This window comes from Dermacentor albipictus, unplaced genomic scaffold, assembly GCF_038994185.2.
Source record: "Dermacentor albipictus isolate Rhodes 1998 colony unplaced genomic scaffold, USDA_Dalb.pri_finalv2 scaffold_11, whole genome shotgun sequence".
Lineage (NCBI taxonomy): Eukaryota > Metazoa > Arthropoda > Arachnida > Ixodida > Ixodidae > Dermacentor > Dermacentor albipictus.
Genome location: NW_027225565.1, coordinates 9,380,101 through 9,392,998, shown reverse-complemented (window position 1 = coordinate 9,392,998; position 12,898 = coordinate 9,380,101). Strand labels below are relative to the sequence as shown.

Here is a 12,898-nt window from a genome sequence, read left to right as displayed (position 1 = left end):
GCTTTACCTTGTTTTACGTAACCATTTGTAATACCGAAGTGTAACTGCATTTGAAGAGTGTGTACACATATATTGAAAGTGGTACTTATTGAAGCTCGTCCGAGGGATCGCAAGTAGCTCTGTGTGACCAGTCCTAGCTCTTGGCATCAGCAGCTCGAGCTCGGGTCTCGTGCTGAAGCGATGGCAGTGCGCACAGCGCTGCATGCATACTCCTGACTACAATTGCCTCTGTGGTGAAGGTGAGCCATCCTGGCGACCTAAGGTGATGACACAATGAGGGGGTCGTGGTACAGCTTCAGGTGGCTGACGTGAACCGTCTCGCGGCCACAGCGACGCTTGTCCAAAGATGGCATCACTGGTTTGACCACATGGTTCACAGGCGATGTACACTCGACGATCCAGTACGGACCCCGACATTTCTGAGCAAGCTTTGAGCTAAGGCCTAGAGATTGTAAGGGCAGCCAAAGCCAGATGTGAGAATCCATAGTGAAAAACTGTGTGGGCTTATCGTCGTCGCGGCAATATTTTTAGATGCCTTTGGTATCCGACGTGAATGAGTGAGCCAGTTGACGGCACTCTTCAGCATAATTTGATGCATAATGCAAAGGCGTGGGTTCGTATCTCTTCTGCAGTCAGTTGTTTTTTCATGCACTTTCTTTTCCATAATTTATCATTTATACAATTCAATTAGTACTATGTACAAATAATTTCCCCTATGTTGTCCTTGGTGTTTTTGTTTGTTGGCTTCTTATGCTATGATTAATAAAAATCGGGCCCCTGAGTTCCCTTTCATCTCGTTCATTACATTACGAGGGTCTCGAGTCCGGCAGCTTTGATGCCTTTGGGTAGCGTGTGGGGGGGGGGGGGGGTTATTGACCAGTTGCCGTCAACCAAATAGATCACATACTCGTGACGCCTGCAGCAGAAAGGATGTCCCACATCCACTGCCAAAGTTTGTGAATGGTGGCACTGGCTATCACTCCCATGGTTAGTTCTAGTAGGAAAACATAAATACCTCAGAAAGTGGATGGGAAAATGGCACTGCGGCAGCTCACTTGGTAAGAGCATCACACACGTAATGCGAAGACATGGGTTCGTATCCCACTTGCAGCCAGTTGTTTTTTCATTTGCTTTCATCCATTAATTTATAATTTCTTTAATTCAATTATATTAGGTACAAGTAATTCCTCCTATGTTGCCCTTGGTGTCTTTGTCGGCTTCTCATGATAAATAAAAATGGGACCGCTTGGTTCCCTTTCTTTTCGTTCTACAGGGTGTTGCAGCGAACACTTTCAAAAATCTTTAGAAGTTGCCTGTGGCAGATATCACAATTTTAGTTCATGAGCTGGTCATTGGAAGCGGCGGACAATACTTGCACAAAAAATTGAGATGCAGTATCGACTAATTGATAAGAATGCACTAATTAAGTTTTTAACTAAATTCAATATGGCTCATATTGCAATTTGCAAATTCTAGCCGTGGAGTTCGCGAAGCGGATCCACTTGGAACGAATTTTCAAGACAGAACTAGTTTCGAGTTATAAGTTCCCTAACTCCCTAACCCGTTATAAGTTCCCTAACCAGTTAATTTGTTAACAAAATGTTTCATGCACTGAAGCACACACGTAACGAACACCAATGCATTTCTCCGCAATGTTCGAGAATTTATATCTCGAAACTGGTGTCATCCTGAGAATTTGTTCGAAGTGGATCTGCCTCATGAACTCCACGGCTAGAATTTGTAAATTGCAATATGGGCCATAATGTAATTATTAAAAAGCTTAATTAGTGAATTTTTATTAATTAGTTAATATTGCATCTGGATTTTTTGTGCAAGTATTGTCCGTCGCTTCAAGTGGACTGGCTCATTAACTAGAATTGAGCTATCTGCCCCAGGCAACCTCTAAAAAATTTTAAAAATGTCCGCTGAAACACCCTGTATATATGCGCATAGGGCACTTCTTACAGTATGTGCGGGAGCAGTAGCAGATGACAACCCTCCGCAGCAAGGATGGCTGAAGCTCACGGCTGCAATTTCTCCTTTGTTTGGGTGCCAGACCAGTCAAAACCAAGTTTTGACTTCAATGAACTTGTTTATAGATTGGATCAGAGTGTACAGGTTGCCAACACAACGATAGAAACCGTGGGATTTAGGATATTTGTTTCAGAATGGTTAATTTGCCGTTATTTGAATGTAACGCGAGGTTCAAGTTCAAGCAAAGGAAATCATGAAAAAGACGCACTACAATTGAGTGAATATAGTATATATTATTGGATCTTGCCGTTGAGTGCGGGAGTTAGCCGACGTTGAGGAGGATTTTGAGATGAAACTGAAGGTTTATTTACATTATTTACGGTAATAACACAAAGTAATGAACAGTCATAAAGTCATCGACAGCCGACAGCAAATTCGACGCTGCGGCCCGTGGGAAGAACAAAAGAAATTAGAAAATGAAAGAATGAATGTCTCTTCTCCCTGTCTCTCGCTTGTAACCCCTTCAGTTTCTCAGGGTCACATCATTTTCAGCCAGTCGTCGAGCCCGCTCAGGTTTCGTCATTTTCCTCCAATGGTAGGCGCCCATGCAAGTGCCGTCACATTCGGCTCATGGGGTCGCTCCAAGGGCTCCCCTGTCCAAGGGCTGACTTGCCACCAGCGTTGCCTCCTGGTCTGCAAGCGCTCAGCTGGAGGAGATGGGTTTTTCTCGAACGACCTTTTAGAGCTGCAAAACAGCTTTGCTCGGGACCAAGATCAACTACCTGGAATCGTGCCAGGCTCCCGTTGCACTTTCGGGAAGAGTCAAGCAGGGGTGGAGACAATAGCTCCACTTGCGGCACCTGAGGTGGGGGTTGCCAACTTGTCTGACAGGTCCGAGAACGTGGTAGACACGCCTCGGCGCACAGTAATTGGAATGCGACTGTGTTTGGATGTGGTTGGGGAACTAGAGTAATGCGACGTAAAGGGTCCATATCCAACAATATATAGATATACATATATATATGCCTCATTGGCTCTGCAGCAAAGTTCAGCTGTGAGAATTTCTTTATGAAACCCATTTTATCACATTAAAAAAATGAGGCATTTGCAAATGAGTCATTATGTTGCATGTATTAACAAGCGAAATGGAATGGCATTGGCATGATTGTTAACCGTTTCCACTGAAACACATTCAGGCTTTTGTTACAAACAATGTATATCACGAAGAGTTGCAGTTCATGACTGAGTTGCTGCCCTCTCTTTTGCAGATATGAGTGGAAGAATGAAATTCAGACTGACTCTGAAGTTCTCATGGTAAAATACTGTTTTCTTTATACGTACCTTTATAAATATAGATTACAACTACTAATAATGGTGGCTTTAAGGTACAACATTAGTCTCTTAGTGTTGGTCCGCTAGCTTAACTCAGTGTTTTATAATTATGGGTTGTGACCAGTGCTGCCATTTTAGCAATTTTGTCGCTAGATTTAGCAACTTTTTAGTCTGTTTAGCGGTACTGTTTTCAATTTAGCCACATGACAGAACAATTGGCCACATTTTAGCAACTTCAGTGTTGGGAAAGTTGCTTAGAAAGAAGCCTTCTATAACTCACTTTATTATTCAAAGCTACCTGTGAGCAGGCGAAATTGACTGTATGTTGCATAGGCTCCATTAATATGATTAAACAATGATCGCCTTCACATGATTAACAGTGTGCTCACAAAATGCATGTACTATTTTATCTTATTTCAGTTTGTTGTATTGTTTAGCAAACCAATTTGAATGGGTCTTAAGACTCTTTAGTTCTGCAGCTTTCACTCAATACATTCAATTGGTGGAAATTTACAAATTTTATTGTGAGATTTAGCTACGGAGCAGACGAATGATTAAATAGATCGACGGTAGAAAGGCGTGCACATAGGAGTGGCTGGGCTCGTTCACACAAGCATGAGCACACTGTTTTCTTATCGCATGACTTTTGGACAAATTGCTACTGCAAAGGACCAAAGAGGTAGAAGCGTCGTATTTTACCTGCATAAAGGCCATGTAATTGTCATCATTATGTTATCATGCGACCTTGTGCATTTTGCATAATTTTGCTATCCTTTGCAGGCGGGCTGAGAACTAGAACATTTTGAGGGATAATGTAGACCAAGTGCCTCTTCATGCTAGGAAAATTAGATCGCTTGTTCGTTTCGGAATTTTGCCCCAATTAGAACATCACAACCTGAGTGTAAACGCCGAGTTCCAGCTGTCATCATCCATTGTTATGTATAATTATAAAGTAAAAGCCCACTAGACATTGCTGGTAAATCCACTGTTTATTCCTTACTCGCATGGACCCTAGGCAAACGTGAGACTTCTTAGTAAATGATTTATGACATGCTAGGATATACTGTACTATTCTAAAATGCCTAGGTTACCTAAAATTTACCCAAAAGTTCTAGCAACCTTGCAGAAAAATTTATTGGAAATTTAGCTACCTTCTTGTCTCACTTTAGTGATACATTTCAAAAAATTATTGTAACACTGATTGTGATATCAAAAATGGCCACATCATTTTCAGCTGAGAATTCTGAAGTGGTGTTTTAGGGCATGACCAAAGGAAGCACAGATAAGCATGCTATTGAGTAATGCAAGATACAACAGCAACTTGATCTAGCTGGGAATCGGAGTTTTTCTACACATAAAAAAAAGAAAACGGTTTATTTGATAAAGTGCGATAATGTAAGCTTGTGTGAAACAACAGTTTCTCTTCTTTCGAGAAACCATTTTGCCATAAAAGGTCATTTCTGCCATTAAGTAGAGCCATTGCTTCTGGTATGCATTTTCTTCCCTCTCTCTTTTCTGACCGACAATGATGGTTCTTATTTCCCTTTTCTTTTTCTTTTATTGATGCTTATGCAATGAAATCGTGAACTGCCGGAGCTATTGTGGGGAGGGCATTGTGATACAATGTATGATATTTTCGTGCATATAACCTGCCTGCTGCATTGTTGTCCGCACTCCTACTTAAAGCTGGGAATACATGGAGCAAACTGATAGCACCCGAGCAATGAACTTGTCTGGTGGTGAATGCCTGTCATTAAATAAATAGATGCCAAATGCCAGTATGGCCTGGTGCAATATATTTGCTAGGCAAACACCACTGCAACCAAAAGTGCCGATCACATGGTCGCGAACAGCCAATCCACATGTTGAATTACTCCTACTGTCATACCATGGCTTCCTGTTTCTTTTCTAGCAATGGTGGACAGGTTGCAGGATGACAGGAACGTAAATTTATTAGCCATTGTAAATTCATTTGGGTATTATGAAACAAAAATAATGCGATAAACCGCTACTTTGCTCGTTGCATAGATACTAAAATACTTTCACTCTATCTAGTCACATTGGTGGCAACGTGGCAAATGCACTGCGGCACTCGCCTCTTTTTTGCTCCATGATAAGTAAGCCAGTGAACATTCTGAGATGCACCTCCACTTCTTTTTCTGATACACAGTGCTCGTTGTCAAAGTTCCCTGCGTGTACGCTAGGACCTTCACAAAAGAAGAGAGAAAGCCTGCAAATATAATGGGCATAAATAACCACCTACAATAATGCCCAGAGTTTCTCAAAAGCAAACACGCAAAATTGCTGGCACAAAGCAAGACTTGAGAAACAATACTGTTTTGTATGTTTGTACCCACCGTGATGTCTCAATGCTCGCGGACTCGATTCCCAACTACGACGGCCACTAGAAGGGAGCAGAATGCAAAAGTGCTTGTGTATGTTGCTTTGGGTGCGCGTTAAAGAACCGCAGGTTGTCAAAATTAATCCAGAGCATTCCACTACAGCATGTCTCGTATCTTACTGTGCCATTTCGGGACATTAAACCCCACATTTTAATTTTAGATATTCACTCCTTACAGCTTTCATTGCTGCTCTAATGAAGCATGGCAATGTGGTGTGTATTTACGTGTGAGTGGAGTGCGTTGCTCTAAAGCTGCACTTGAAAGAAAAATTTGCAACTAACCAGCACCCTGACTTTGCAGATTTAAAAATTTATGATGCAGGTTATGTTTGTGTAAATACAGCCGTTTTTGTGGGTATCTGGCATAGCAGAGTGGCTAGGCTACACGCAATGCCATTTGACCAGTGGTTGTACTGTGATTTGCAGTTGACATTTATGATGACGTACTTTCTCCAATTTGTACCATGGTCATAATTTTGGTTGGGTGTGCCATTTCGGTCTTCATCACATTTTTTTTTCATAATCTTTACCGTACAGAGCTGAAAATCTGCAAGCCATGTTAGCTTTGGCTTATGATGTAAAAAGTAATTTAACGTTTCTCATTGAGTGTTAGGCAAGTTTGCAGCTATATATATATATACTGTACCTCTGGCATGATGCAAACAAAGTTGTTAACCCAGTTTTATGTTCAGTAGCCATATGTTGAAATCATCATCATCATCCTTGGCATCAAACCTTTACGGTCTGCAAAATCGAAGAAAAAGCTGAATGTTTGTGCAGCATGGGCACCCAGCACAGCATGCTGTGTTGGATTTCCAGCCTAAACTAGTTCGTGGGAATAACACAGTGGCGTGTGGCATCACTGACAACAGCCACAAACTGCTAGGAAATTCAAAGTTTTCTCAGATCTCGCGCAATAAAAACCTTTGACACCGACTTTAGCTAATTTCTCTCATTTACTGTTCCTTGCTTACGGGGTGTGCGGGCCACGCTGCATGACAAAGGTGCAACATTATCGTCACTTGGTGCCCTCTCCTTGCAGTGGGCAGATATCCTTGTGTGCATGCAGCCTAATCTAGCCAGTTACTCCCGTCCTTTGCCATCTGCACTTGGCAAATGCCTCCAGGTCTGAGGGCCAGTGATGCCGTACTATAGCTGTACGGCATCACTGCAACAAACACTACAAGGGCCTGGCAAGTCGCAAAGTCCTGCTTTGGTGAGGCAAACTCCCTCACCAAAGCAGGACTGGGTGAACTTGTTGTAATACTTAGCACTTTTTGTATCACTCACGTGAATGTTGTGTAGTGCATTTGAAGACTGAAAATAATTTCATTTCTTTATGTGATAGGTCCAGCCAGTGTCTCACGTGTTTCACACTGCTTCTTTCTTTTCTACTTTGCATTTTTCTACTGAATTTAAGCTCCTTTTCTGAGCATCCCTGACACACCTGTGTGAAAATACAAGTAGCCGGGATTTCTAGCCTAATATGTTTGTTATTTTGGATTCAGATGATAAAGTCACGGGCATCACGGCTGGATGAAGTGACAAAATATGTTCGGTAAGTCAAATGATTTTGCTTTTGTTTTGTTTTACTGAGGTGCTCATGGCAAGGTACTGTATACCTTGTGCTCAATTTTTCAAGGTGTCCAAGCTTGTTTAGAGGCTGTTTTAATGAATGAATGTTGGGAGCGCAACTTCCTTCGTATGGCTATTATGTCATGAATCTTCTGCATATGGTGCAACTCTTCAAACTTTGACTGCAGTGTCATGGTTAGAAAGGCACTCTTGAACTCCATTCTTTCTAATTCCTTGAGGACTTTTTCATACACTAATGAAGGCTTGATAAGATTTATGGGGACTTTTTACATCTGAAGACACCAAGGAACACATTTCCAAAAGCCAGAAAGGATGGCTTCTCTGCACAAGAAAATTATTTCTTGGAATCACCAAAAAAATTAGAAACTTGGGTGACTACTGATTACCTTAACTGAATTGCTGTGAATGGCATTTATGAGCTCTTGACTCCTGGATACATTTAGAGGAATACAATTGGTTTTGAAAAGACTCCCCTTAATCGTGCAAAACATTAACAAAGCTCTGGTGCCATCTAAAGAGCTATTGAAATATTCTGTACAATTCTGAGCTGCTGTCCCACAATCTGAAAAAGCATGCACAGAGCAACAGAAGCACCTGTCTGCAGTGCCATTTATTTGCAAGTACTGGTACATACAAGACATGCCCATTCAGGGAGCCATCCATGGAGTGGCCCTTACTGTCTACGGTACCTGTTCTTCACTAATCTCCCATAGTGGGTATGCACCACTACTAAAGGAAAATTAGATCACATCGCCGCATCTCAGTCAATGCACTTCACCTTACTGTGCCCATCTGGGCGTTGTGGTATGGTGCTCGAGACTAGCCTGGCAGAAAAGTTGTGCAGAAACTATCGATGATGATTGTCAATGTAAGCGAATGGCCGAATGCTTCTAGAAAGCTGTTTGCTTTATTTAAGGAATGATGCGCTTGATGGTGTACAGTCGACTCCCGATAATTCGAAGCCGCTTAATTGGAATTTTCGGTTAATTAGAAGTGAAGTGCTGGTCCCATCAGTTTTGCATGTAATCCTATAGAAGAAATCGCTCGATAATTCGAAGTCCTCATCCAGTAATATTGTTTAATTAGAAGTTAATTTTCAGCCGGGATCCTCGCAGTGACCGTCATTCTTTGGTAGGTGGTGGTGGTGATAAACTTTATTGAAAGGGGAAAGGGTAAAGAGGGACGTGGCTGAGCGTTAGGGCTCAAGTAAGGCCCTGGGCCTGCTTGGCCTTTTCCGCCCAGTCCACCAGTTCCAATTGTCGGTCGACGTCCCCGGAACTGAGCCAGGCTGTCCAGGCAGTCTCGCTGCTGACGGGGGGATGAGAGAACGGGAGCGAGGTGCATTCCCACATTATGTGTGTGGGTGTTCCTGTTTCTGAACAGAGCCTACATTTGTCGCTTTCCCTGCCCCCTGTGATTTTGTTAATGTATTTTGGGTGTGGGTATGTATTTGTCTGAAGTCGCCGAAACGCGACCGCTTGCGTTTTGTCGAGTTGCTTGGCCGGTGGTGGGAGCGCGCGACGCCTCAAGCGATACCGATGGGCTATTTCATAATAAGTCTCGCAGGGTTCCTCGTGTGTCTCCTCCTCATTCACGCCGTCCGCATCCGCGGACGAGGCTCGGCGCGCGAGATCTCGAGCCAAACTGTGAGCCGACGCGTTGCCGGGCACAGCCGCGTGAGTGGGGGTCCACACGAGGGTTTTCAAGCCGCTTAGGGGGCATCGTGTGAGGACATGGTACGCCTGTTTGCAAATTCTACCACAGACGAAATTGCCGATGGCCTGCTTGCTGTCGCTGATGACGGTATTTGCGTCCGCATGCATGGCCATGGCAATCGCGGTTTCCTCTGCTTCCACCACTCTGCCAGCCGTGATTGTTGTATGTTCTAGCAGCCCTCCGTTGTGATCAGCTACCACCGCAGTCATGAGGTCGCCGCGAGGGTGTCTGGCTGCGTCTGTGTACACCACTCCATCTTGCGAGCCATAGCGTCACCAAATGGCTTCACTACGGGCCTGCCGACGGCCCTGATGGAACTCGGGGTCCATGTTGCGGGGTAGAGGTGGGGCATAAATATGCCGCCTCACCTTTCGCGGAATCGTAACGTACTCTGTAATTTCGGAGATAGCCTCGAGACTGAGCTTCCGGAGGACTGTGCGGCCAGCCGGGGTTAGCGAGAGACGACGGACTTGGGCTGTGTGGTGAGCGTCCAAGAGCTCCTCGATCGTGTTATGCATGCCTAAGGCCTCTAGCCTTGCGGTGGCCGCGTGGTCCGGAAGGCCCAAGGCTGCCTTTGTGCTTCGTTGGATCATGGTGTTTAATTTGGCTAAATCTGTGACTGCGAGTTTGACATATGGTGTCGAGTACATGGTTCTGCTGGTTATGTATGCCTGCACAAGTCGAAGCAGATCGCCCTCACCCATGCCGTGGTGCCGATTAGCCACCCGGCGAATGAGCTGTAGTGTGTAGTTGGTCGCCCTCTGGAGTTTCTTTAACATGAGCCCGCAGCGCAGCGTGTTCTGAAAGTCTAGCCCCAATATTTTGATACTGGGGCGCTCCGGGATGGTAAGTTCTTCGACTTTAAGCTCAAGGAAGCGCCTTCTCCGTGGTAATCCCCTGGGACAGCTACTCCTGCTGGGCTTGATCAGGAGGTATTCGGATTTTTCCGGTGAGCACGTCAGGCCCCTTGACTCCGCATAAGCTTGTACGACGTCGATGCCGCGTTGCATGATCTCTTGAAGAGCTTGTGGATCATCCGCCGCTGCCCATAACGTCACGTCGTCAGGGTAAAGGCTGTGGTGAAGCCCAGGGATAGAGCACAGCAGTTCCGGGAGCCCGCGCATCGCCGCGTTAAAGAGAAAAGGGGAGATGACTGATCCCTGCGGCGTGCCTCGGCTCCCCAGCTCTATAAATTCAGTTTCATGTTCGCCGACTTTGATCCGGCACTTCCGGTCGGTGAGAAAGTCTCGGACGTATTGGTACGCACGGTTTCCGACACCCAGTTGGGTCAGGCCCTCGAGCACCGCTGCGTGGGCGACATTGTCGAAGGCCTTCTTCAGGTCGAGGCCCAGGAGGCACCGGAATCGGCGAGCGTCCGCCGGACTTTCGGGTTGCATCACCTGCCTTTTTACCTGAAGGAGCACATCTTGGGAGGACAGGTGTGGCCTGAAACCAAACATAGAGTGGGGTAACTCGTCCCCATCTTCTACGTGTTCATTGAGACGGTCTAGGACCACGTGCTCCATCAGTTTGCCGACGCATGATGTCAGTGAAATCGGCCTGAGGTTGTCCGCATTGAGTGGTTTGCCTGGTTTTGGTATAAAGACGATCGTTGACGTCTTCCACTCTTCCGGAATGGCGCCCATCTTCCAGCATTCGTTCATGAACTCTGTGAGCTGCTCCATTGCGGCCTCGTCCAGGTTGCGTAGCATCTTGTTGGTAACGCGGTCCGAACCCGGCGCCGAGTTCGTCCGCAGCTTGTAGGCGGCTGCCGACACCTCAGCGAACGTAATGTCTTCGTCTATGTGCGCGTTCGGCCGGCCCTGGTAGGCCGCAGGTAACGGTGTCTTGAGTTGCGGGCCGATGTACTTGTCTCGCATCTCTGCCAGGAACGTCCCCGGGTCCTGAGCATGCCTGTGGATTAACTTGGCCATGTTTCTTCTGCCTTCGACCCTGGTGGTGCCCGGATCCAGGAGGTGGCGTAGGAGGTGCCACGTCCGGGCTGAGCTGAGGCGTCCCCTCATGCGATCACATATTTGGTACCATTGCTGCCGGGTGACCTCGGTCGCGTGATCGGAGATCTCTGCGTCAAGTCGAGTGATTCTTTCTTTTAGGGCTTGGTTATCTTTCCCCTGCTGTTGCCAACGCCGGAGCATGCTCGATCTTGCCTGCCACATGTGGAGCAGCCTGCTGTCGACGTTGGTGGTTTCCGGGGCGTCCTTCGGGTCAAGATGTTCCGTATGCTCTTCCACGTCGGCCAGCAGTTGGCTCGTCCAGGATGAGATATTGGCGATGGACCCCTCATTGGCTCGCATTATTCTGGACTCGCGGAATTTGTCCCAGTTAGTAACCGAGAAGCGATGCTGCCGCCGACGCTTGCCGCGTGCATAGATTTCCGTGTGAAGGATGCAGTGGTCGCTTCCCAGAGTTTCGCCGGTGTTCGTCCATGCGTAGTCTTGCGAGTGGACGACGAACGTCAGGTCAGGGTTAGTGTCTACCTGACCTCGGCTGCCGATTCTGGTGCGGGTGGTAGTATCGTTGATAAGCGTGAGGCCCAGCTCTTGCGCGGCTTCTGCTAGATGTCTACCCTTGCGGGTGTCGCCCAGGTATCCCCACAGAGTATGACCGGCGTTGAAGTCCCCAACGATGAGCAAGGGGCAGTCGCGGCTGACTTTGAGGGCCGAGCGAAAAATCGCATCGAGCTTCGGGTCTGCATGCGGGGCGACGTATACGTTGAGGATGAATAGGCTGGGATCTGACGTGCGCGTTGGGATGATCTCCACGAAAACGTGAGGGATGCCCGAGGGGGGAGAAGTTTCGATGTCGTGGATCGCCATCACCTGTTCTCGGCGAACGAGCGTAGTGACTTTCTTGGAGTTGTTACGGCAATGGAAAGCCCTGTAAGAGGAGAGGCCGGCTTCCATGTTGACTTCTTGTAGCGCTATGATATCAGGTTTGTATGATTCTTGCTGTGCCGTGTTATTAACATGCTGGTGAAGGTTAGCCTTCTTCTTTTTGAATCCGCGGCAGTTCCACTGCCAAACGTGATAGGTGCTATTGGTTGTTACAGCCATGTTGATTGTTGGGGAGTGTGTGGACGGCCAGGTCCAGGCGGGATGGGCGGAGGACCGCCGCTGCGCTGACGGGTGCCACCTGAGGAACGACCGCGGGGTGAGGGAGAGTCTGCTCCGGCTGGACGGGCGCTAATTTTGGGATGTATTGTGCGATTTGTGCGACCTGTGCGGCTAGCGTGTTGTGGTTCTTTTCGAGTGCCGTCATGCGGTTCTCTAACTGCTGGAAGCGTTCAAAAATCGCAGGAAGGATGGCGTCCATGGCCGCCTTGACCGCGCGTTCAACGTGTTGCTCTATGCGTTTTATTAGGTCTGCGTCCTCAATTGGGGCTGTAGTGGGAGTCCTGTGAATGAGGCTGGCTTTTCGTTTGTTCGGTGGACCCTGGGAGTCCATATCGGACTCTTCACTTTCGGTAGTTGTTGGTATGCTAATAGGCACCGAAGTCGGTGAGGGAACTGATAGGGCGCTAGTTGCCGTGCTAGGGTGTCGGTCCCTGTCCACTGGTTGTGGGAAGCAACCCCTCTCGTAGGCGCGGATCTTTGTATCCTGTTGTGCGATCTTTGTCTGCATGTTTTGGATGGTTTGCTGTAGACTCTTAACTGTGTCAAGTGTAACTATTTCGGGATGCACCTCGCTCCCCCTCCCTGCCACTATGCTGGCCCAGTTTCTTTGGGACGTCACCTGTGATTGGGCTCCTTGTTGGTTTCGTTGCTGATGCTGCTGTTGGCCCCGGCCTCCACGGTTGGCTTGGCTCCCCGGCTGCTGCCTCGGGGCGCTCCGCGATCTCGACCGGCCGCAGCGGCTCCG

At 47.0% G+C, this 12,898-nt stretch overlaps 1 protein-coding gene and 1 long non-coding RNA gene across 3 annotated transcripts in view; one reads left to right on the top strand and one right to left on the bottom strand.

Annotated features, from left to right (window-relative positions):
* LOC139051260 (protein CutA homolog) overlaps window positions 1–12,898 on the top strand; it is a 35,503-nt gene that overhangs the window by 9,531 nt on the left and 13,074 nt on the right. For both annotated transcript variants that reach the window (XM_070528265.1, XM_070528266.1), the window contains exons 4-5: window positions 3,243–3,288; window positions 7,216–7,265. In XM_070528265.1, the coding sequence (XP_070384366.1) occupies window positions 3,243–3,288; window positions 7,216–7,265 (96 nt within the window). The remainder of the gene's footprint in view (window positions 1–3,242; window positions 3,289–7,215; window positions 7,266–12,898) is intronic.
* Window positions 6,354–12,898, bottom strand: part of LOC139051263 (uncharacterized) — a 36,315-nt gene continuing 29,770 nt past the window's right edge. The window contains exon 3 of the long non-coding RNA XR_011509292.1: window positions 6,354–6,451. This is a non-coding gene — a long non-coding RNA (uncharacterized lncRNA). The remainder of the gene's footprint in view (window positions 6,452–12,898) is intronic.